Source organism: Bombina bombina, chromosome 4 (assembly GCF_027579735.1).
Source record: "Bombina bombina isolate aBomBom1 chromosome 4, aBomBom1.pri, whole genome shotgun sequence".
Taxonomy (NCBI): domain Eukaryota; kingdom Metazoa; phylum Chordata; class Amphibia; order Anura; family Bombinatoridae; genus Bombina; species Bombina bombina.
In genome coordinates this window covers 460,624,502-460,651,098 of record NC_069502.1, presented here as the reverse complement: position 1 = coordinate 460,651,098, position 26,597 = coordinate 460,624,502, and the positions used below count along the sequence as shown (strand labels likewise).

At 39.6% G+C, this 26,597-nt stretch overlaps 1 protein-coding gene and 1 non-coding gene across 2 annotated transcripts in view; both read right to left on the bottom strand.

Annotated features, from left to right (window-relative positions):
• The window catches only part of CCDC150 (coiled-coil domain containing 150), a 168,079-nt gene that overhangs the window by 104,854 nt on the left and 36,628 nt on the right, over positions 1–26,597 (bottom strand). The window contains exons 5-13 of the mRNA XM_053710336.1: positions 23,468–23,536; positions 21,909–22,025; positions 21,701–21,830; positions 20,968–21,011; positions 20,496–20,588; positions 18,884–18,991; positions 18,640–18,764; positions 14,067–14,244; positions 11,530–11,598 (exon numbers count right to left, since the gene is read on the bottom strand). Of these exons, the coding sequence (XP_053566311.1) occupies positions 11,530–11,598; positions 14,067–14,244; positions 18,640–18,764; positions 18,884–18,991; positions 20,496–20,588; positions 20,968–21,011; positions 21,701–21,830; positions 21,909–22,025; positions 23,468–23,536 (933 nt within the window). The remainder of the gene's footprint in view (positions 1–11,529; positions 11,599–14,066; positions 14,245–18,639; positions 18,765–18,883; positions 18,992–20,495; positions 20,589–20,967; positions 21,012–21,700; positions 21,831–21,908; positions 22,026–23,467; positions 23,537–26,597) is intronic.
• Positions 15,167–15,237, bottom strand: TRNAG-GCC (transfer RNA glycine (anticodon GCC)). Its single transcript has one exon. It is a non-coding gene; the product is annotated as a tRNA-Gly (tRNA).

The window sequence follows — 26,597 nt, the reverse complement described above, 5'->3', positions numbered from 1 at the left end:
GACCAAATATACAATAAATAACAACTTCATACTATTAAACATTATGTAAGGTAAACATTTGTTATATATATATATATATATATATATATATATATATATATATATATCAATAAATATGGCTTTCTAAATTGCTCACTAATCTAACTCCGAGTCTCTGCTCCCTGAAGGGCTATTGAAAATAGTATGTACAATGGTGTAAGATAGGCTTAGCTGGGATCTCTAAGTTTAAGTCTCCTTTTGACGTTTAGAATAGTTGGGGGCATAAGATAGGAACTTATAGTTGGCATGTGGATATATGTTTAAATAAAACTATCATAAAGACACCCTTAATGTACAATTAACTGTTTATACATCTGTCATGAACCTTATATTCTAAAATACGTATAGACGTCCCAACCATATTATTATCTCAGTGCTATTCAAACTAAAGAAGCCAGGTTTTTGTAAAAGAAAACTGCTCATCCCAAAAACATTGCGTATAGCAACTATGTGCAAGGTTTGTAGGGCCCTACTCAAACGATGCCGCGTCTGCCTGTCAAATAGTAGTTTGTAGATTATGCAGCTATGATTAACCTGGGTCACACACACGGATATGTAAAAACAAGGGTTGATGTTGCTAATGAATTAGTTGCGCTGGAGCGTTAAGACCAGTTGTTCTGTGATTGTGGGCCTGTTCCCAATTGAGCACCTCTGAAAGTGCATGGTTCCATTTGCTCAGAGCAGCCTTCTGCAATCTGGGAATCCGTCTGCTGTGTCATGGCGTCTCCACTAACGTCCGCCACAAGCACTCTGCCCGCATACTCCACATATTGGGTTTTGACTATATGTGTGAGCTCTTCAAAGCAGCCCTGCATCCGTTTGTCTAGTTCTTGAAGTAGATCTTGAATCTTAGTATAGTAATCTTCCTCCATGTTGCAAGATGAGGTGGATAGGATGAATACACAGTAATAAAAACTGTGTCTTTAACCCTGTGTCCAGTGGGGGGGTGATGTGAGAGTTGTCTTATGATGTATGGAAGTCTCTTAAGGTAGAGCATCCATGATATGAAATGGCGCTTCTTACCGCATGGCTTTGCCCAGAGAAAGAAAATAATAGAAGCCGATAGCACGGTTACTGTCAGATTCTGCTTTCTGCAGCCACTTTAAGGATGTTTAAGATCAAGGGTCTTTTTTATTGATTCTTGAAAGCTGGTTAGCAAATTAACCCTTGAAATTAGTTATATGAGTAAGGAGCTACTTAGGAACACGACCGGCCATGTCGGCAGTTGACTCCGCTGCGCATTTTATTATATTCTAATCTTGATCTGTTACGTTATCCAACTCCGCTCCATGATATAGTGCTTGTTCTTCTCCGTGAAGTGTGCAGCAGTTCCACCAGCTGTATACGTCACTCACTAAGCGGGGTCCCGATATTAATAGTAAATAGCTCATGAGCAAATTCTAAATTGTCAATGAACCAAGTAAACATTGAATCATGAGATTTGTTGTTTTCTTCGTTCATGGATAGAGAACAAGAACACTGTTTAGGTTTTCTTACCCCTAGCAAAAACGACCAAACAAATTTATTAGCATAAGTATGTTACCGGCGTAGCCAGACAATTGAGATTATTAGATATACGCATGTGCAAAAAAATGTGAACTTGCATAGTGTCTAAATAACAGTTTGCCTTGCATAATGACAAATGTAAACAAGCCGTATTTTGATTGGACACATCTAGCGAGGGGGACCGGCGGGGGAAGGCGATGAATATAAAAGTAATTGATTCATTTACATAACATTTTACATACACTTCATTAAGAGAAAAGAACATATGCAAATTTATTGTGCTACAAACTATTTGTTACCGACAGATGACAGAACGGAGTTTACCATCCCTTTAAGGACACTAACGGCTAGATTTAGAGTTTTGTCAGTAACGACCCGCGTAGCTAACGCTGGCTTTTTTCTGGCCGCACCTTTTAAATAACTCTGGTATTGAGAGTCCACAGAATGGCTGCGTTAGGCTCCAAAAAAGGAGAGTAGAGCATATTTAACGCAACTTCAACTCTCGATACCAGAGTTGCTTACGGACGCGGCCAGCTTCAAAAACTTGCTCGTGCACGATTCCCCCATAGGAAACAATGGGGCTGTTTGAGCTGAAAAAAAAACCTAACACCTGCAAAAAAGCCGCGTTCAGCTCCTAACGCAGCCCCATTGTTTGCTATGGGGAAACACTTCCTACGTCTGCACCTAACACTCTAACATGTACCCCGAGTCTAAACACCCCTAACCTTACACTTATTAACCCCTATTCTGCCCCCCACAACGTCGCCTCCACTTATTAACCCCTAATCTGCCGACCGGACCGCACCGCTATTATAATAAAGTTATTAACCCCTAATCCGCCTCACTAACCCCCTATAATAAATAGTATTAACCCCTAATCTGCCCTCCCTAACATCGCCGACACCTAACTTCAAACATTAACCCCTAATCTGCCGACTGGAGCTCACCGCTATTCTAATAAATGTATTAACCCCTAAAGCTAAGTCTAACACTAACACCCCCCTAATTTAAATATAATTTAAATCTAACAAAATTAATTAACTCTTATTAAATAAATTATTCCTATTTAAAGCTAAATACTTACCTGTAAAATAAATCCTAATATAGCTACAATATAAATTATAATTATATTATAGCTATTTTAGGATTAATATTTATTTTACAGGTAACTTTGTATTTATTTTAACCAGGTACAATAGCTATTTAATAGTTAAGAACTATTTAATAGCTAAAATAGTTAAAATAATTACAAAATTACCTGTAAAATAAATCCTAACCTAAGTTACAATTAAACCTAACACTACACTATCAATAAATTAATTAAATACAATATCTACAAATAAATACAATGAAATAAACTAACTAAAGTACAAAAAATAAAAAAGAACTAAGTTACAAAAAATAAAAAAATATTTACAAACATCAGAAAAATATTACAATTTTAAACTAATTACACCTACTCTAAGCCCCCTAATAAAATAACAAAGACCACCAAAATAAAAAAATGCCCTACCCTATTCTAAATTACTAAAGTTCAAAGCTCTTTTACCTTACCAGCCCTGAACAGGGCCCTTTGCGGGGCATGCCCCAAAGAATTCAGCTCTTTTGCCTGTAAAAAAACCCAACATACAATACCCCCCCCCCAACATTACAACCCACCACCCACATACCCCTAATCTAACCCAAATCCCCCTTAAATAAAGCTAACACTAAGCCCCTGAAGATCTTCCTACCTTGTCTTCACCATGCCAGGTATCACCGATCGTTCCAGGCTCCGAAATCTTCATCCAAGCCCAAGCGGGGGCTAGACATCCATCATCCGACGGCTGAAGAAGTCCAGAAGAGGCTCCAAAGTCTTCATCCTATCCGGGAAGAAGAGTAGATCCGGACCGGCAACCATCTTCTTCCAAGCGGCATCTTCTATCTTCATCCGATGAGGACCGGCTCCATCTTGAAGACCTCCACCGCGGACCCATCTTCTTCTTCCGACGACTTCCCGACGAATGACGGTTCCTTTAAGGGACGTCATCCAAGATGGCGTCCCTCGAATTCCGATTGGCTGATAGGATTCTATCAGCCAATCGGAATTAAGGTAGGAAAATTCTGATTGGCTGATGGAATCAGCCAATCAGAATCAAGTTCAATCCGATTGGCTGATTCAATCAGCCAATCAGATTGAGCTTGCATTCTATTGGCTGTTCCGATCAGCCAATAGAATGCGAGCTCAATCTGATTGGCTGATCGGATCAGCCAATCGGATTGAACTTGATTCTGATTGGCTGATTCCATCCGCCAATCAGAATTTTCCTACCTTAATTCCGATTGGCTGATAGAATCCTATCAGCCAATCGGAATTCGAGGGACGCCATCTTGGATGACGTCCCTTAAAGGAACCGTCATTCGTCGGGAAGTCGTCGGAAGAAGAAGATGGGGCTGCGGTGGAGGTCTTCAAGATGGAGCCGGTCCTCATCGGATGAAGATAGAAGATGCCGCTTGGAAGAAGATGGTTGCCGGTCCGGATCTACTCTTCTTCCCGGATAGGATGAAGAATTTGGAGCCTCTTCTGGACTTCTTCAGCCGTCGGATGATGGATGTCTAGCCCCCGCTTGGGCTTAGATGAAGATTTCGGAGCCTGGAACGATCGGTGATACCTGGCATGGTGAAGAAAAGGTAGGAAGATCTTCAGGGGCTTAGTGTTAGGTTTGTTTAAGGGGGGTTTGGGTTAGATTAGGGGTATGTGGGTGGTGGGTTGTAATGTTGGGGGGGGGGGTATTGTATGTTTTTTTTTACAGGCAAAAGAGCTGAATTCTTTGGGGCATGCCCCGCAAAGGGCCCTGTTCAGGGCTGGTAAGGTAAAAGAGCTTTGAACTTTAGTAATTTAGAATAGGGTAGGGCATTTTTTTTATTTTGGGGGTCTTTGTTATTTTATTACGGGGCTTAGAGTAGGTGTAAATAGTTTAAAATTGTTGTAATATTTTTCTGATGTTTGTAAATATTTTTTTTATTTTTTGTAACTTAGTTCTTTTTTATTTTTTGTACTTTAGTTAATTTCATTGTATTTATTTGTAGATATTGTATTTAATTAATTTATTGATAGTGTAGTGTTAGGTTTAATTGTAACTTAGGTTAGGATTTATTTTACAGGTAATTTTGTAATTATTTTAACTATTTTAGCTATTAAATAGTTCTTAACTATTTAATAGCTATTGTACCTGGTTAAAATAAATACAAAGTTACCTGTAAAATAAATATAAATCCTAAAATAGCTATAATATAATTATAATTTATATTGTAGCTATATTAGGGTTTATTTTACAGGTAAGTATTTAGCTTTAAATAGGAATAATTTATTTAATAAGAGTTAATTTATTTAGTTAGATTTAAATTATATTTAATTTAGGGGGGTGTTAGTGTAAGGGTTAGACTTAGCTTTAGGGGTTAATCCATTTATTAGAATAGCGGCGAGATTCGGTCGGCAGACTAGGGGTTAATAATTGAAGTTAGGTGTCGGCGATGTTAGGGAGGGCAGATTAGGGGTTAATACTATTTATTATAGGGTTATTGAGGCGGAAGTGAGGCGGATTAGGGGTTAATAAGTGTAGGCAGGTGGAGGCGACGTTGAGGGGGGCAGATTAGGGGTTAATAAATATGATATAGGGGTCGGCGGTGTTAGGGGCAGCAGATTAGGGGTACATAAGTATAACGTAGGTGGCGGTCGGCAGATTAGGGGTTAAAAAAATGTAATCGAGTGGCGGCGATGTGGGGGGACCTCGGTTTAGGGGTACATAGGTAGTTTATGGGTGTTAGTGTACTTTAGAGCACAGTAGTTAAGAGCTTTATAAACCGGCGTTAGCCCAGAAAGCTCTTAACTACTGACTTTTTTCTGCGGCTGGAGTTTTGTCGTTAGAATTCTAACGCTCACTTCAGACACGACTTGAAAACATAATAGGTTCATAAAGATAAGAGAAAAGAAAAAACAGAATTTATGTTTACCTGATAAATTACTTTCTCCAACGGTGTGTCCGGTCCACGGCGTCATCCTTACTTGTGGGATATTCTCTTCCCCAACAGGAAATGGCAAAGAGCCCAGCAAAGCTGGTCACATGATCCCTCCTAGGCTCCGCCTACCCCAGTCATTCGACCGACGTTAAGGAGGAATATATGCATAGGAGAAACCATATGATACCGTGGTGACTGTAGTTAAAGAAAATAAATTATCAGACCTGATTAAAAAACCAGGGCGGGCCGTGGACCGGACACACCGTTGGAGAAAGTAATTTATCAGGTAAACATAAATTCTGTTTTCTCCAACATAGGTGTGTCCGGTCCACGGCGTCATCCTTACTTGTGGGAACCAATACCAAAGCTTTAGGACACGGATGAAGGGAGGGAGCAAATCAGGTCACCTAAATGGAAGGCACCACGGCTTGCAAAACCTTTCTCCCAAAAATAGCCTCAGAAGAAGCAAAAGTATCAAACTTGTAAAATTTGGTAAAAGTGTGCAGTGAAGACCAAGTCGCTGCCCTACATATCTGATCAACAGAAGCCTCGTTCTTGAAGGCCCATGTGGAAGCCACAGCCCTAGTGGAATGAGCTGTGATTCTTTCAGGAGGCTGCCGTCCGGCAGTCTCGTAAGCCAATCTGATGATGCTTTTAATCCAAAAAGAGAGAGAGGTAGAAGTTGCTTTTTGACCTCTCCTTTTACCAGAATAAACAACAAACAAGGAAGATGTTTGTCTAAAATCCTTTGTAGCATCTAAATAGAATTTTAGAGCGCGAACAACATCCAAATTGTGCAACAAACGTTCCTTCTTCGAAACTGGTTTCGGACACAAAGAAGGCACGACTATCTCCTGGTTAATGTTTTTGTTAGAAACAACTTTTGGAAGAAAACCAGGTTTAGTACGTAAAACCACCTTATCTGCATGGAACACCAGATAAGGAGGAGAACACTGCAGAGCAGATAATTCTGAAACTCTTCTAGCAGAAGAAATTGCAACCAAAAACAAAACTTTCCAAGATAATAACTTAATATCAACGGAATGTAAGGGTTCAAACGGAACCCCCTGAAGAACTGAAAGAACTAAGTTGAGACTCCAAGGAGGAGTCAAAGGTTTGTAAACAGGCTTGATTCTAACCAGAGCCTGAACAAAGGCTTGAACATCTGGCACAGCTGCCAGTTTTTTGTGAAGTAACACAGACAAGGCAGAAATCTGTCCCTTCAAGGAACTTGCAGATAATCCTTTCTCCAATCCTTCTTGAAGAAAGGATAGAATCTTAGGAATCTTTACCTTGTCCCAAGGGAATCCTTTAGATTCACACCAACAGATATATTTTTTCCATATTTTGTGGTAAATTTTTCTAGTTACAGGCTTTCTGGCCTGAACAAGAGTATCAATAACAGAATCTGAGAACCCTCGTTTTGATAAGATCAAGCGTTCAATCTCCAAGCAGTCAGCTGGAGTGAGACCAGATTCGGATGTTCGAACGGACCTTGAACAAGAAGGTCTCGTCTCAAAGGTAGCTTCCATGGTGGAGCCGATGACATATTCACCAGATCTGCATACCAAGTCCTGCGTGGCCACGCAGGAGCTATCAAGATCACCGACGCCCTCTCCTGATTGATCCTGGCTACCAGCCTGGGGATGAGAGGAAACGGCGGGAATACATAAGCTAGTTTGAAGGTCCAAGGTGCTACTAGTGCATCTACTAGAGTCGCCTTGGGATCCCTGGATCTGGACCCGTAGCAAGGAACCTTGAAGTTCTGCCGAGAGGCCATCAGATCCATGTCTGGAATGCCCCACAGTTGAGTAATTTGGGCAAAGATTTCCGGATGGAGTTCCCACTCCCCCGGATGTAATGTCTGACGACTCAGAAAATCCGCTTCCCAATTTTCCACTCCTGGGATGTGGATTGCAGACAGGTGGCAGGAGTGAGCCTCCGCCCATTGAATGATTTTGGTCACTTCTTCCATCGCCAGGGAACTCCTTGTTCCCCCCTGATGGTTGATGTACGCAACAGTCGTCATGTTGTCTGATTGAAACCGTATGAACTTGGCCTTTGCTAGCTGAGGCCAAGCCTTGAGAGCATTGAATATCGCTCTCAGTTCCAGAATATTTATCGGTAGAAGAGATTCTTCCCGAGACCAAAGACCCTGAGCTTTCAGGGATCCCCAGACCGCGCCCCAGCCCATCAGACTGGCGTCGGTCGTGACAATGACCCACTCTGGTCTGCGGAAGGTCATCCCTTGTGACAGGTTGTCCAGGGACAGCCACCAACGGAGTGAGTCTCTGGTCCTCTGATTTACTTGTATCTTCGGAGACAAGTCTGTATAGTCCCCATTCCACTGACTGAGCATGCACAGTTGTAATGGTCTTAGATGAATGCGCGCAAAAGGAACTATGTCCATTGCCGCTACCATCAAACCTATTACTTCCATGCACTGCGCTATGGAAGGAAGAGGAACGGAATGAAGTGTTTGACAAGAGTTTAGAAGTTTTGTTTTTCTGGCCTCTGTCAGAAAAATCCTCATTTCTAAGGATTCTATTATTGTTCCCAAGAAGGGAACCCTTGTCGACGGAGATAGAGAACTCTTTTCCACGTTCACTTTCCATCCGTGAGATCTGAGAAAGGCCAGGACTATGTCCGTGTGAGCCTTTGCTTGAGGAAGGGACGACGCTTGAATCAGAATGTCGTCCAAGTAAGGTACTACTGCAATGCCCCTTGGTCTTAGCACCGCTAGAAGGGACCCTAGTACCTTTGTGAAAATCCTTGGAGCAGTGGCTAATCCGAAAGGAAGCGACACGAACTGGTAATGCTTGTCCAGGAATGCGAACCTTAGGAACCGATGATGTTCCTTGTGGATAGGAATATGTAGATACGCATCCTTTAAATCCACCGTGGTCATGAATTGACCTTCCTGGATGGAAGGAAGAATTGTTCGAATGGTTTCCATTTTGAACGATGGAACCTTGAGAAACTTGTTTAAGATCTTGAGATCTAAGATTGGTCTGAACGTTCCCTCTTTTTTGGGAACTATGAACAGATTGGAGTAGAACCCCATCCCTTGTTCTCCTAATGGAACAGGATGAATCACTCCCATTTTTAACAGGTCTTCTACACAATGTAAGAATGCCTGTCTCTTTATGTGGTCTGAAGACAATTGAGACCTGTGGAACCTCCCCCTTGGGGGAAGCCCCTTGAATTCCAGAAGATAACCTTGGGAGACTATTTCTAGTGCCCAAGGATCCAGAACATCTCTTGCCCAAGCCTGAGCGAAGAGAGAGAGTCTGCCCCCCACCAGATCCGGTCCCGGATCGGGGGCCAACATTTCATGCTGTTTTGGTAGCAGTGGCAGGTTTCTTGGCCTGCTTTCCCTTGTTCCAGCCTTGCATTGGTCTCCAGGCTGGCTTGGCTTGAGAAGTATTACCCTCTTGCTTAGAGGACGTAGCACTTGGGGCTGGTCCGTTTCTACGAAAGGGACGAAAATTAGGTTTATTTTTGGCCTTGAAAGACCTATCCTGAGGAAGGGCGTGGCCCTTACCCCCAGTGATATCAGAGATAATCTCTTTCAAGTCAGGGCCAAACAGCGTTTTCCCCTTGAAAGGAATGTTAAGGAGTTTGTTCTTGGAAGACGCATCCGCTGACCAAGATTTCAACCAAAGCGCTCTACGCGCCACAATAGCAAACCCAGAATTCTTCGCCGCTAACCTAGCCAATTGCAAAGTGGCGTCTAGGGTGAAAGAATTAGCCAATTTGAGAGCACGGATTCTGTCCATAATCTCCTCATAAGGAGGAGAATCACTATCGATCGCCTTTACTAGCTCATCGAACCAGAAACACGCGGCTGTAGTGACAGGGACAATGCATGAAATTGGTTGTAGAAGGTAACCTTGCTGAACAAACATCTTTTTAAGCAAACCTTCTAATTTTTTATCCATAGGATCTTTGAAAGCACAACTATCTTCTATGGGTATAGTGGTGCGTTTGTTTAAAGTAGAAACCGCTCCCTCGACCTTGGGGACAGTCTGCCATAAGTCCTTTCTAGGGTCGACCATAGGAAACAATTTTTTAAATATGGGGGGAGGGACGAAAGGTATACCGGGCCTTTCCCATTCTTTATTTACAATGTCCGCCACCCGCTTGGGTATAGGAAAAGCTTCTGGGAGCCCCGGGACCTCTAGGAACTTGTCCATTTTACATAGTTTCTCTGGGATGATCAAATTCTCACAATCATCCAGAGTGGATAATACCTCCTTAAGCAGAGCGCGGAGATGTTCCAACTTAAATTTAAATGTAATCACATCGGGTTCAGCTTGTTGAGAAATTTTCCCTGAATCTGAAATTTCTCCCTCAGACAAAACCTCCCTGGCCCCCTCAGACTGGTGTAGGGGCATTTCAGAACCATTATCATCAGCGTCCTCATGCTCTTCAGTATCTAAAACAGAGCAGTCGCGCTTACGCTGATAAGTGGGCATTTTGGCTAAAATGTTTTTGATAGAATTATCCATTACAGCCGTTAATTGTTGCATAGTAAGGAGTATTGGCGCGCTAGATGTACTAGGGGCCTCCTGAGTGGGCAAGACTCGTGTAGACGAAGGAGGGAATGATGCAGTACCATGCTTACTCCCCTCACTTGAGGAATCATCTTGGGCATCATTTTCAGTGTCACATAAATCACATTTATTTAAATGAGAAGGAACCTTGGCTTCCCCACATTCAGAACACAGTCTATCTGGTAGTTCAGACATGTTAAACAGGCATAAACTTGATAACAAAGTACAAAAAACGTTTTAAAATAAAACCGTTACTGTCACTTTAAATTTTAAACTGAACACACTTTATTACTGCAATTGCGAAAAAGTATGAAGGAATTGTTCAAAATTCACCAAAATTTCACCACAGTGTCTTAAAGCCTTAAAAGTATTGCACACCAAATTTGGAAGCTTTAACCCTTGAAATAACGGAACCGGAGCCGTTTTTAACTTTAACCCCTTTACAGTCCCTGGTATCTGCTTTGCTGAGACCCAACCAAGCCCAAAGGGGAATACGATACCAAATGACGCCTTCAGAAAGTCTTTTCTATGTATCAGAGCTCCTCACACATGCGACTGCATGTCATGCTGCTCAAAAACAAGTGCGCAATACCGGCGCGAAAATGAGGCTCTGCCTATGATTAGGGAAAGCCCCTAGAGAATAAGGTGTCTAAAACAGTGCCTGCCGATATTATTTAACAAAAATACCCAGATTAAATGATTCCTCAAGGCTAAATATGTGTAATATATGAATCGATTTAGCCCAGAAAATGTCTACAGTCTTAATAAGCCCATGTGAAGCCCTTATTTACTGTCTGAATAAAAATGGCTTACCGGATCCCATAGGGAAAATGACAGCTTCCAGCATTACATCGTCTTGTTAGAATGTGTCATACCTCAAGCAGCAAAAGTCTGCTCACTGTTCCCCCAACTGAAGTTAATTCCTCTCAACAGTCCTGTGTGGAACAGCCATGGATTTTAGTAACGGTTGCTAAAATCATTTTCCTCATACAAACAGAAATCTTCATCTCTTTTCTGTTTCAGAGTAAATAGTACATACCAGCACTATTTTAAAATAACAAACTCTTGATTGAATAATAAAAACTACAGTTAAACACTAAAAAACTCTAAGCCATCTCCGTGGAGATGTTGCCTGTACAACGGCAAAGAGAATGACAGGGGTAGGCGGAGCCTAGGAGGGATCATGTGACCAGCTTTGCTGGGCTCTTTGCCATTTCCTGTTGGGGAAGAGAATATCCCACAAGTAAGGATGACGCCGTGGACCGGACACACCTATGTTGGAGAAAAGCCTCTAACTAGATATGTGGTCAGATGATTGTCGTTACATTAGGCAACGTACTGTATAATGGTTGTGGTTATAGCAAGAGATAAGGTATTTTAATAGAAGATAGAAGTGCAGGGAGAGAGGGGCAGGATTATAACCCATTACCTTATTCTCAGTCAGTTTAACTTCAAGGTTTTGCTTCTCCTCTTGAAAATGATTCAATGATTTAACCAACTATAGAGTGAAAAAAAGGGGAGTGAAATATTAGTATTTATTCAGCCCCTTTTATAGAAAATGTAATTTAAATATATTAGTCCATTCTTATTTATCAGATATTGGTAGAGCGCCAACAGATAGAAGGAACACTCAGACCTATAAGGAAATGAACCAGCACAAAGGGAAAAAAATGTAAACTCGTGGTCAATGATGTTACTGCATCACATTTATCCATTTAGCAGAAGAGGTTATCAAAATAATGGAATATTTTTGCTTTTTAAATGTGCAATTTATTTTGTGACGTTTAGGGGACCGTATCCCCTTCCTCGTCTGAGGAAGGGGATACGGTCCCCGAAACGTCACAAAATAAATTGCACATTTAAAAAGACCAGTGAGTGCTGCCTATATTCACTATATATATATATATATATATATATATATATATATATATATATATATATATATATATATATATATATATATATATATATATATATATATATATATATATCTTTACAATTTAAATATATTATTATACTTGGTATAAGCTATTTTTCTAATATACACAAAATATTTGAATGATGTTTCATTCTTCACTGGATTTACCAGCCTGATTGTGGAACTTTAAGATTATATTATACAAACATTTATTGTGTGACTATGGTTTAATAAAATAAAGGGCTAGATTACAAGTGGAATGCTAATTTATCACGCACGTGCAAATGGGCAAATTTGCATATTTGAAGGTGTGCGATAATTAACAAGCCATTACAAGTGGCTGGTTATTGCTACCACGATCTCTGGTTAATTTTCGAAAAGTGCCCTCAAAATAGAGGGCATTATAGTTTTTATTTAAAAAAAATGCATTTTTTAAAAATAAAATACAACTGCACTAGGCAGTTTTTGGTGTCTAAAGTTGGTGGGTGTGGGAGGTGTTAGAAAAAAAACGACACTGAAAAGTGCCTTTACATTGCGGACTATGGGAACTGTGTGTTCCCAGTAAATATATATGTACAGGTAGCCATCAGTTTACGCCGGGGTTAGGTTCCAGAAGGAATGGTTGTAATTCGAAACCATTGTAAATTGAAACCCAGTTTATAATGTAAGTCAATGGGAAGTGAGGGAGATATGTTCCAGGCCCCTCTTAAAATTGTCAAAAAGTAACACCTAATACATTATTTTTAAAGCTTTGAAATGAAGACTTTAAATGCTAAACAGCATTATAAACCTTATAAAGTAATCACACAACACAGAATATAAAATTAAACTAAGTTAAATGAACAAAAACATTTGCTAAACAGCATTATAAACCTAATAAAATAATCACACAACACAGACTTCACTTGCATTTTTCTGCAAACAGTTCTTTCTATGCATTCCAATCTGGACTGATTTATAGACAGGAAGATCTTGTTCCTTTGAAATCTGCTTGATAGCTCAGGTCTGGTTAAACTGATTAATTTCAGCTTGCTTGGCTTTGCTGCAACACAAGCGGACAGCTCCACCTACTGGCTATTTTAATAAATTCACTGCTTCTCAATGCTTTCAAATAGCAGTCCCATGACTGGAAAAAAGGTTGTTATTCTGAAACGGTGTAAATTGAACCGTTGTAAAAAGAGGGCCACCTGTATATGCTTTTATACATATTTATTTATGTGTTAATGTGTATATACAAATATTAACAATTAAATATAGATGTATATAAGCATATACATATATATTTACAAATGCTACCCCCTTTGCTGCCCATTGGAGCCTTTGGAAGCACGCTCTCGTGAGCACAATGCTTCCCAGCAATGCGAACGTGAGCTCGCATTCACATTGCTGTTAACTTGTAATCCCAGGGCACATTTGTGTGCGTTGGTATTACACAGTAGAGTACAAATATCTTATAATCTGGCCCAAAATGTTTAAAAAAAATCTAAAAAAAGACTGGAGCATGTGAGGAAGACGAAATTAAAAGAAGCTACACTTAGAGTTGGACAGGATCATTAACACTCAATTTCTTCATAAGTTTTGCACATGTTGTATTCTTGTTCACTTCATGTTCCTATGAGTCCATATGGGCATTGATGAAAAAAGGCACAGATCTTTATCATGACATAGGTGGGTAGTACTTCATGCTAAAAAGGCTTCAGCTGCATAAAGTAGCGACAATACAGTTTACCAACACTGTCATAGCTATAAGAATCCTACATAATAGCAATCTCTTAAAGAAATATGTACAGATAAAAGAATACAGAGGAAGGCATAAACTGTATACATACCCCTAAGATATCTTATAATGACAACTGACTAGATGACAAAAAGCCTTATATATTTATACATTCACTGAGCTTTGGTAAGACTTCCTCCTCCATTAATGAAAGTTGTCCATTACGTTTATTTTTCTATGAATTTGTTTTCTCCTAACTAACCAGTATATAAACAAAGAGCCCCACTTCAGATCAGCAAGCATGGTGGTGAGCATGACAACAGCTTATTACCTCCTCTTGCAGTTTATCCCTCTCATTCAGAGCAGCTGTTTTTCCCCTCAGGGCTGTGTCTAACTCTCTTTTCAGACAAGAGATTGTGGATTCCTGCATTTCCCTCTCCACAGAATATTTCTGTTCTGAATGTAGTAACCTCCTATGACACTCTTTTTGTTCGGTCCTCAGTGACTCTCTTAAAAAAAAAAAAAAAAAAAAAAAAAAAAAAAAGGACCAGTGAATAATGATCAGTGCAAATACATTAATGTACAGTAGGCACTGATACATTACAGAAATATGGAATACTGAGTCAACATAATACAATATGCAATTATTTTGTGCTTTGGATAGCTGAATATGTTATAATATTAGAAATAATTACATTGTCTCACCTGACTAAAAATGCCACCCAGCTAGAAGAATGTTCTGTGGAGAATGACTGAAACAGTTTGTAGGTACATGACCCTTATTCAGCTTATAATTAAACATACTCATACATCAAAAGGGCAATCTTATATGCTCCACACAACAATGTGCAAGCAAGCCACAAACATGTTTCTGCAAATTCAGGTTAATCCTTAAACTGTACCCATCTTTGAATTTACAGAAGGGAGCTAGAACACGTTTAAAATAAACAGCAATAGAGTTCTGCTCCTGGGCTGAACACAGCCAGGACCATATGTACCTAGTCTCCAATCACCAGTCTTGTCCAGCTTATGTATTATTGTTTACTGAGCCGGATCAAAAAAGGTATGAACATATGGTTTGAATCTTGATAATCAAAAGGTCTTTTAAAATGTTATGGAAATTCAATAGCAACATGTTGTTTTATCCCAAAGTTTCTAACTGCCACTCCAGAACATTTTACTAGTGAATTGTGTCCCTATAAAAAGGTAACAAGCATGAGTTAGTGTTCTCTATGCCTAAAGGTGACTTTCACAATGGCTAAAAAAACAGAAATGTATATCTTGATGTAGTAAGTAAACCCTTTTTAACTGACTTATATTCCACTGGGAGTCTGTCCTCTTAGAAGAAAAAAAAAAAAAGTATGCTTACCTGATAAATTTATTTATTTCTTAATGTGCAGAGAATTTTTTTTTTTTTTAAAACACTGTACATGCATTGGCCGGGAATCGAACCCGGGCCTCCCGCGTGGCAGGCGAGAATTCTACCACTGAACCACCAATGCCATGCAAATTTATTTATTTCTTGACACGGTGAGTCCACGGATCATCAGTAATTACTGTTGGGAATATCACTCCTGGCTAGCAGGAGGAGGCAAAGAGCACCACAGCAAAGCTGTTAAGTATCACTTACCTTCCCACAAACCCCAGTCATTCCGAAGGAAAAGGAGAGAAAGGAAGCAACACAAGGTACAGAGGTGCCTGAGGTTTATATAAAACACAAAAATGTCTAAAAAATACAGGGAGGGCCGTGGACTTACCGTGTCAAGAAATAAATACATTTATCAGGTAAGCATTCTTTCTAATGACACTGTGAGCCCATGGATCATTAGTAATTACTGTTGGGAATCAATACCCAAGCTAGAGGACACAGACAAGGGAGGGACAAGACAGGTAACAAACAGAAGGCACCACTGCTTGAAGAACCTTTCTCCCAAAAGAAGCCTCAGCTGAGGCAAAAGTATCAAATTTATAGAAATTTGAAAAAGTATGTAGAGAGGACCAAGTTGCAGCCCTGCAAATCTGTTCCACAGAAGCTTTATTTTTAAAGACCCAGGAAGAAAAAAAATAGACCTTGTGGAAGGAGCCGTAATTCTCTCAGGAGGCTGCTGTCCAGCAGTTTAATAGGCCAAGCGAATTATACTCTTCAGCCAGAGAGAAAGAGAAGTAGCCCTAGCTTTCTGACCTTTGCATTTCCCAGAGAAAACGACAAAGCAGAAGACTGTCGAAAATCCTTAGTCGCCTGCAAATAGAATTTCAACGCACGCACCACATCTAGGTTGTGTAGCAAATGCTCCTTATGAGAAGAAGGATTAGGACCCAAAGAAGGAACAATGATTTCCTGATTAATATTCCTATCCGAAACCACTTTAGGACGGAAACCTAACTTAGTACGTAGAACCACTTTATCCCAATGAAAGATAAGGGGAATCACACTGCAACGCCGAGAGTTCCGAGACTCTCTGAGCAGAAGAAATGGCAACAAGAAACAAAACTTTCCAAGATAACATCTAAATATCTAAGGAATGCATAGGCTCAAACAGAGCCTGTTGAAGGACCTTAAGAACAAGGTTAAGACTCCAGGGAGGATTCTGACCAAGACCTGACAAAAGGATTGCACATCTGGCACATCCGCCAGACACTTATGCACCAAAATAGACAAGGCAGATATTTGACCCTTCAAAGTACTCGTTGACAAACCTTTCTCCAGACCTTCCTGGAGAAAGGCAAAATCCTAGGAATCCTGACTACTCCACGAGAAACCTTTGGATTCACACCAGTACAGATATTTACGCCATATTTTATGGTAAATATTTCTAGTCACAGGCTTACAAGCTCAAGGTCTCAATGACAGACTCCGAGAACCCGCGCTTAGATAAAATTAAGCGTTCCATCTCCAAGCAGTCAGCTTCAGAGAAACGAGATTTAGATGAAGGAAGGGCCCTTGAAGCAGAAGGTCCTTCCTCAGCGGAAGTCTCCAAGGTGGAAGAGATGACATTTCCACTAGGTCTGCATACCAGATCCTGCGAGGCCACGCCGGTGCTATGAGAATCACTGACGCCCTCTCCTGCTTGATCCGAGCAATGACTCTTGGAAGAAGAGCGAATGGAGGAAATAGGTATGCTAGACTGAAATTCCACGGCACCGCCAGCGCATCTATCAGGACTGCCTGTGGACCTTGAACCGTACCTCGGGAGCTTGGCATTCTGCCGAGAAGCCATGAGATCTAGCTCCGGTTACCCCCATTTGAGGATCAAACTGGAAAACACCTCCTGATTGAGTTCCCACTCCCCCGGGTGAAAGGTCTGTCTGCTCAGAAAATCCGCTTCACAATTGTCCACTCCTGGAATGTGGATCGCAGATAGACAGCAGTAGTGGGTCTCCACCCACTGAATAATCGTGGCTACCTCTGACATGGCCAAGGAACTCCGAGTAGCTCCTTGGTGGTTGATGTAAGCCACCGAAGTTATGCTGTCTGACTGGAACCTGATAAACCTGGGCTGAAGCTAACTTAGGCCAGGCCAGTAGAGCATTGAATATCGCCTTCAGTTCTAGGATGTTTATGGGTAGAACTGACTCCTCCCGAGTCCATAGAGCCTGAGCCTTCAACAAGCCCCAGACTACACCCCATCCCAGCAAGCTGGCATCCGTTGTCACAATCACCCAGGTAGGTCTGCGTAAGCAGGTTCCTTGGGAGAGGTGTTCCTGAGACAACCAACACAGAAGAGATTCTCGCCTGATCCAGATCTATTCGCGGACACAGATCCACATAGTCCCCGTTCCATTGCCTGAGCATGCATAACTGCAGAGGTCTGAGATGGAGCTGAGCAAACGGAATGATGTCCATGGCAGCTACCATCAGACCAATTACCTCCATACACTGAGCCACTGACAGCCGAGGAGAGGACTGAAGGGCAAGGTAAGAGTCGAAGATCCTTGTTTTTCTGACCTCTGTCAGAAATATCCTCACTGATAGGGAGTCTATTATGGTCCCCAAGAACACTACCCTTGTAATTGGAACCAAGAAACTTTTTTCCAGATTCACCTTCCATCCGTGGGAGCGAAGAAAAGACAACAAGATCTCCGTATGAGAGTTTGCTTGTTGAAAAGACGGCACCTGAATCAGAATGTCATCCAGATATGGCGCCACTGCAATGCCGAAGATCGGATCACCGCCAACAGAGCCCCCAGGACCTTTGAGAAAATTATGGGAACTGTGGCAAGGCCGTATGGAAGAGCCACAATTTGGAAGTGCTTGTCTAGAAAAGCAAATCTCATAAACTTGTGATGATTAGCTCTATGGTTGTCATGAACTGACCCTCTTGAACCAAGGGAAGAATGGAACATATAGTTTCCATCTTGAAGGACGGTACTCTGAGGAACTTGTTTAGACATTTCAGGTCTAAAAATGGTCTGAAAGTTCCCTCTTTTTTGGGAACCACAAATAGATTGGAGAAGAATCCCAGACCCTGTTCCTGCACTGGAACTGGAACTATCACTCCTAGGGCGGAAAGATCCCAGACACAATGTAAGAACGCCTCTCTTTTTATCTGGTCTACAGATAATCTTGAGAGGAGGAACCTGCCCCAGGGAGGAAAAGCCGAAAACTTCACCACCTCCTTGCAACGCAGGCAAAGAGAATGACTGGGGTTTGTGGGAAGTGATACTTAACAGGTTTGCTGTGGTGCGCTTTGCATCTTCCTGCTGACCAGGAGTGATATTCCTAACAGTAATTACTGATGATCTGTGGACTCACTGTGTCATTAAAAAGAAAAAAGCCAGAACATGACTGATATTTTCCTTAAGGGCCCCCGAAGATACAGACTACTGATTTATAGATGGGAATATATGAACATGCAGGTTACTAAGATGAATAAATAAGAGATTTACTACAATTGATGACTCACAGTTCATTTTCCAGTTGTTTCTCATGTCTCTGTAACCTCTGTATTTCTGTTGTCAGACTGGACTTGACAGTATTTAGCATCAGCTCTTGTTCATGCAGCTTCTGCATCAGAGCATCTTGTTCTGCCTATGAGGAGATCAGCAAATGAGATGGTAGGAACCCAAACATTTGAAAGAGCTAAAATAAACATTGCGTGTATTGTTATAGAGCACATGTACTAACAGCTGGGAAAGAACACTAGTCACCTTCAGCTCTTGTTGGTGTTCTGTTCGCAGTTGTGCTTTGTCTGCTGTGAGTTGCTGCACGGTAGCAGTTAGCTCTGAGCACTGATCTTCTAGCTGCTGATTTAAAGCCTGCAAGAGAGAGACATATGAACTATCACTGGAACCGTTACAAGTCATGCATAAACAAAGTACAGGTGATTACAATAATATGTCTGTTCTGTATAATCTAATGACCCAATGTAACATAGTGTGACATGCTTGATATGTGTACAGATTACCAGTAGCTATATAAAAAGTCTTATTCTGCTTAATTCATACACTTTTATTAGGGATGCACCGAAATGAAAATTCTGGACCGAAACCAATACCGAAAATTCAGAATGCCCCTGGCCGAAAACCGAAACGAAACATAAATAATTTTTTTCTTTTTTTTTTTTTTTTTTTTAACTACAATGTGTGTGTAGCTGAGACAGCTTGTAGGCGGGAAAGCTCCAACAAATGAGAGTGGTCACGTACCGTAGGGCATGATCTGCAGTGAAACTGGTGGAGCTCTATAAGGGAGAGCGTAGTTATAGCCAGACAACAATATGAGGTGGAAAAGTGTTTTGTTTTTGGGTGTAGTTATCCGTGCGATAGGCGTGGCTGCACCTGATCGTCTCTCATCGTATCTCCGCCTAGTCTCTGGTTTGGGTCTCACACTGACCCGTCAGATTATATGTCCGGAGCCCCAAATGGAGTCTACCTGTCACCTATCACCAGGACCACCGGACTTAGCTATGACCTTACGTGCAAGGGGGTTATACAAAGTTACTATGCTTGTTTGTTTTGGGGCTTATGCATATATAGTGTGCATGCATATTTGCCTCAGGCAATTAGAATGTCTACGCACAAGAGGCTGATGTATGAGCACTGTATATAAGGCTTATACATATTCACTGTGTGTGCTAGGGGCTGTATCTGATAATATAAAGTGTTTCTTATCCTCCTTTGAAAACTGTATTCAGAACTTTGGTTTTTTTTCTTCTAAACAAAAAAAAAAGGGGGCACTGCTGGTTTCAAATATCATCATGTCATGGTACTTATGTGTGTGCTCTGTGTACCATGCCAGTGCTGTGCTGCAAACCTTATGCTAAGGATAGACATTTAACTCAATAGAACAGGGGAGGGCTGTACATTTTTAGCCATTTTGGTCCTCTTTGGGCCGAAATTGGAATTGCACATTTTCGGCGGCCCATATTTTGGTGCATCGCTAGTATTATTCTTTATTTAGTTCTGTGTAACAGAATCAGATTTAACCATTTTTTTTTTTTAACCAATTGTCAAAATAAAGTATAGTCCTAGAAAACTATTATATGCAAAACAGTAAGTCAAGTAATGAACTCAGACAGCAGCTCTAACCTGGAATCAAATTTGAAATATGCTACACAATAATTTTACCGAAAATAAAAGGCCAAAAAAACGAAAAACGAAATAACCAAAAATGCCATTTTCGGCCGAAACTTTCTGCGGCCGAAATTTCGGTGCATCCCTAACTTTTATGTCACATTTCCTTGAAAGGCATTAAAATCGTCCATATTTAAGACAAATTGTGAATGGTGTGCTAAGGTAAAAGTTACATTTATAAATTTGTTACCTGAATTTTTTCTGCTGCCTCACGTAGTGCTGCAGAGTCAGCTTTTATCTGGGCAATATTAGCCTGTTCTGTCTTGCTGGTCTGTTTGATGCTCTAAAAAGAGAGAAGAAAAAAAAGAAGATTAAAAACCCATCCTTTATAAATGCTTCTCCTCTTCCACACCCAATAAAATACCAGCTAAAACACAGGTGTCTGATATTAGCTACATGATTATAAACTCGCCGACATGTAGTGAACTCATGCAAAATGCTAAAAAAAAAAATAGCATTATATTGTATTCTGTATCTCCTTTACAGAACTCTGCGTAGCTCAAGAAAAATGTGCCTTTCTAAAATGATTTGAAGGGATCTTGCAGCACTGGTGAGACTTCTTAGATAATCTCGCCAGAGTGCAGAGCTTTAGATCATCAGGCCCATAGCTGGGGTTGCATCCTCTTCCCTACCTCTGCAGCAGTGCCCAGGCCTCTCTTTACCTTAGTTTCATCCTGTAACTTGGCAATAAGCAAGTTTCGGGCTTCTGTTAATAGAAAAGAAAACAGAAGAAGCAAATGAAAATCTATAGTGTAGAGTAATTATACAACACAACAAGGGAAAAATGCTTAAATGGACAGTAAACTTAAAAAATAATGTAACATTTTTCTGCACTATGTATAACTTTGGGGGGTCAAATTTCTTTTCTTTTGTTTTTGAAGGTGTTGCTAGAATAATGTTACATAATTCTGCATATAGTTCAGAATTATGTAACATTTTTTTAAGTTTATTGTCCCTTTAAAATGACCACTGAATACAGCAGATTTGAATAATTAAGGGAGATAGTTCATGTGTGCCATATAGATAACATTGTGCTTACGCCCGTAAAGTTACTTATGAGAGGGCACTGATTGACCAAAATGCAAGTCTGTCAAAAGTACTAAATAAGGGGGCAGTCTGCAGAGACTTAGATACAAGGTAATCACAGAGGTAAAAAGTATATTAATAAAGGGAATAGCTATCTTTTTAAACAATAAAAATTCTTGAGTAGACTGTCCCTTTAAAAACTTTAATTTTGACTTTAGTGGCTACCCCATTACTACCCTCCAATGTGAAATCATGATCCATAATTCTGCTCTTGCAAACCCACCCAGTTCAATTCCTGCACGCTGTAGGCAGTTCAGCCTCTATATTACATTCCTATACAATGTGATTCCTAAAGCTGCCATTACACACCTAAGTCAGTATGAAGCATTATATTCTCCTTCTCCAGCTTCTGACTCCTTTCCTCCTCCTTTTGCAACCGCTCTTTGACTTCCTGCCCTTCCCTGTGTATAGCCTGACAATCTTGCTGCAAATCTTGAACCTGGGATGCATCCCAGAAGAAACATATTAGTGTCTTGCATTAGTATAAAATTGTAAAAATATACAGCATGACATTAACCTGTGCCCGCTCGGCCTCAACCACCCTCTTCATATCTTCAACCTTTTTCAAGGTAATCAGCTGCATTTCTTCTAAAGATGACCGCAGTCCAGCTTCCTGAGTAAGCTGCTCCTGTAACTAAAAGCAAACAGAAAATATACTATTTGAATGTATTTGACAAACACATTTTTTACTCACTTTTTTTATTATTATTATCATTTATTTATAAAGCGCCAACAGATTACGCAGCGCTATACAAAACATAAAAAACATTACAGGGATACATTAATACACAAACAAGTACAGTAGGGGTAAATAACAGTTGTATGTGCAATAATTCAGTTATACAAAAGGAGAGAAATGCCCTGCCCTTGAGCACAATCAGTAGTAGTTCACTTTAAATACAAAGTGGCTTGCAGGTAGAAAGGCTCTCAAGCTTACAATCTAAAGGAGGTTTTTTAATCATTTCCTTAAATTGAAGGTAAACTTTGATAAATGAAAACCCGTTTTTTAAAAAATACTTTTAAAAACAGGGGCACTTTCATTCATCAAAGTTTACAAAGCAGCCGTTTTGATTAAAAACTTACCTCTCTTCTTTGCACAGCGTCACACGTCATCAATGACTAATCCAGCTTCCTCCAATCACGGCTTTCCCCCCAGGGTAGTCATTGCCTGAGGCCATGCTGTGATTGGAGGAAGCTGGATTAGTCATTGATGACGTGTGAAGAGAGGATCTCCGTGTGGGGGAAGCTGCTCTGGCTGTGCAAAGAAGAGAGGTAAGTTTTTAATCAAAACGGCTGCTTTGTAAACTTTGATGAATGAAAGTGCCCCTGTTTTTAATAGTATTTTTCAAAAAAACAGCTTTCATTCACCAAAGTTTGCCTTCACTTTAACTATTATAGAATTGAGCATTTACTCAGAGTCGATAGACGCTTTACATGCTATAATTCAGAATGTTAATTAGATACAATTTGCTGAGCAAGCACCCGCCTGATCTTAAACCCATGAAGACAAGCAAGGAGTGAATTCTCAGCTCAGACCACCAAGGTTTGAATTAGAATCCAGGGAACCTGGAAGCCCTATAATTAGTCTTTATGCGGTAACATGATTAACATACCTCTATTTCATGTTTACATAAATATTGCTTCTAACGTATGTTCCAGTTCAATAACATATTACTGTATATTGTTTTCACTGTTTTGTAGAAACACATATAAGGCTTTTCTAGTTCTTCTTAACTCATAATGCAGTTTATAACTGGATTTCACAGCACAGCTACAGACTCAAATTGAAATGTCACTTTAAGGTTCACAAAAACCATTTAATCAGTCTATTTTGCAAGCTTTAAAACCATGGTATTAGAAAAGCAGACGCTTGTCTTAATCCACTAGACAATAGATACTGTAATATGTTTTCCATACTTTGACTCAAATCCAGTATGTGACCTGTTCAATTAATACCTGAGTGAGAACGCATTTTTTAACAGGCAAACATATATCAGACTTGCTACTTATCTACAGTAACCATATATTATGTATTTTCTAATTCTAATGATCTTACAATTATGAGAGGAGTCTTACCTCACAAAGCCTGTGGCTCATACGGAGGTTTGTGGCTTTCATCTCCTCAGCAGCTATTGCCACATCAGTCTAAGAAAGAAGCAAAAAGGTAAAGACACAAACAAGTTGAAATCTATGTGGATTGCAGACTATGTTAGACACTATACAAACAAAATTAAGCAAGCGGCTAGAATATACATTTTATAAAGGGACATGAGACACAAAATATTTATTTCATGATTTAGATAAATACAATTTTAAACAGCATTCCAATTTACTTCTATTATCTAATTTGCTTCATTCTTTAGATATCCTTTGATGAAGAAATAGATACCCTGTGTGATTGGCTCACCAAATGCATTACTATGTGCAGCCACCAATCAGCAGCTACTGAGCCTATTTAGATATGCTTTTCAACAAAGGATATCAAGAGTATGAAGCAAATTAAATAATAGAAAATAGAAATTGGAAAGTGGTTTACACTTGCATGCTCTTTCTAAATCATGAAAGAAAATATTTGGGTTTCATGTCCCTTTAAGCACTCACAGCTTGGTTTTACTGTATAAAGTTAGGAGAAATTATTGTTATTATCGTTTATGTGTATGGTGTCTCCAAAATCTTTATTGCTGGAATGACTATAAAGCTTGTTATTAATTAATGTAAAAGTTGTTCAGAGAACATTAAAAACATACATACAAGGAGTGGAGGTGATAAAGTCACTTCCACGAAAGAATGCGGTTCTAGCACTCACTGTCTTAACCTCTTATGCGGCGTTAACTTCCAGAGTATAAAACTTAACTTTTATTTATTTGGCTAAAATAATTGGAGAAGGGGGGAAAAAAGGGGGAAACATAAACAATTAAAAACCTAGGATAGAGTAGTCCTGTATAGATTCTGTTATATGCAATAATTTGTGTAAATAGGCCTTTGGGGTATGATAGCCCAGATAATAATATTACAGTATAATCTATACAGAAATCGATGTGGCACACCGGCTCAATTAAATAAAGCTGTGTTGATGTTGTGTAGATTATTATAACGATACCCAGTGGGGGATTACTTAAGCTCAGCTTAGTTAGAGATTGTGGGTTTTAAGCCGTAGCAAGGATGTCCAATACAATAAGTAGTCAGTTTAATGCTGATATAATATGTTTATGTATACATATTGCTGTCATCCATACTGTGAGGCTGTTATTTATTTGAAGTGATCACTCACATATAGGATAATCTACACAAAAAATGCTGGATTTATATGGGTTGTCCAGTGGGGGAAACAATACATGTATTAGAGTGCTGGGCTACTTCTATTCTCTAAGATACCTGAGATAAGACAACTGCCAGTTTTATCCTTCAGTTATTCATTGTTGTATCAATATAAATCGCTTGATAACGACAGAGTTATTACTGCTGTTGTCTATCCATTCACTCACTTTTATGTTTACTTATCGTAGGGTTAATGTCAAGTAAATTGGTTTATATGCATTATAATATCCTAATACCACTTATGTAATTGCGTTTGACCCTCTGGTCTGGGATGGTTTTGTGTTAAGAGTAAACTAGGATTTAGTGTTATCAAGCTATTATTATTTCAGGTTTAAATGTAACTTGCTCAATCTATATTCTTATCCTGTTTCATAATAGCTGAGTGTACATTGAAGAAGCCCTAGATATTCTGTATTACCACGTCAGAATAGTGGTGTGGTATTAAACATAAAAAGGTAACTTTATTTTTGTGCAGCAGAGGTTTTGTTACTGTGCTGTTCCTATGCAAGCCCCAATAAAATGTTAAATAATGTTACTGGTTATTGGTATAATTAGATCAGAATATTGTGGTGCAGTAGTGCCACTACACAGTGTTAAGTATTTGGGTACTATTATGTGCACCAGTTGTAATTCCTAAACTTCATTAAGTATTAACAGTACTGCTTGCAGTGTTGTGCAGCACCTGTAATGAGTGTTATAGTGAGTTATAATTTGCTGAGTTAGAATTCACTGAGCATAGGTAGTACCACTTTAATGCAATCGCGGTTAGTATTTCAGATGTAAAGTTTTATTCCACAAGTAAACCGTAATATAGTTATTTTTAATTTTTTAGACAGCAATAGTGTACCTGCAGAAAGATCGCTACATATAACTCGATACCCTGTTAATGTGTACCCTTTAGCACACTTATGTAATATAATTAGATTCTATTGTGAATACTGTTTTCTTATACACAAAATAGTATCGAGCTGCCAGCAGGCAGTATATTCTGTTAGTCTGCTGTTGTGAATCTATGTCTTTATTACTTGCCTGAGTTGGCAGTAATTTATACTGTTACTGGTTTTGCTTATAATCTAAATTAGCCCAGTTACCCATGTAAATACCCCATACCAGTTATAGCCGTATTGTAACATTCAATCATAAACATATTACTGATTATGCTATAAAGAGGTCATAAATTTAAGCTTCTGGTATAAGCGATATTAGTCAGTGGGTATCCCTCTAAGAAGTTTCCTAAGTAGTGTACCACGCTGACACCCTATTGATGCCGGTGAGCCACAGTAAAACGTAACAGACTACTTTCTCCTAATTTTAAAAAAGAGTCAGTGGGTATCCCTCTAAGAAGTTTCCTAAGTAGTGTACCACGCTGACACCCTATTGATGCCGGTGAGCCACAGTAAAACGTAACAGACTACTTTCTCCTAATTTTAAAAAAGAGCTTAACAGTGCTCTGTCTCTACACCTAACGCGTTTCGCCCGTATAGGGCTTTATCAAAGGCGGCGGGCCGCCCGTCTCTGTGAAATTTAAACCCGGTATGAACCGGAAGTTCCGCCTTAGAAATTTTCTGATTGGGCAAATCTTTGTCAATCCAGGTTCTCATTTTTTCATGTTGTGGGTCCCGGATGTTATTAAGGAGGATTTTAATGCATCAACTTAAGGTGGAATGTATTTAATTAAAATCGATTTAATGTGTATTTGTTATTATGTGTATACATAGATTTAACATTCCATTCCGATATAATACCATCCATGGCAAATTTGTTTAGTTATATCTTAGATAATTTCAATTACTTATATTCTTTCAATGTAATAATATATATGTATCTCTTTGTTGAGCTATATGTAATAAGTTTAAGATGTGGTCTTCGGATCGTATATCCTTTCCCA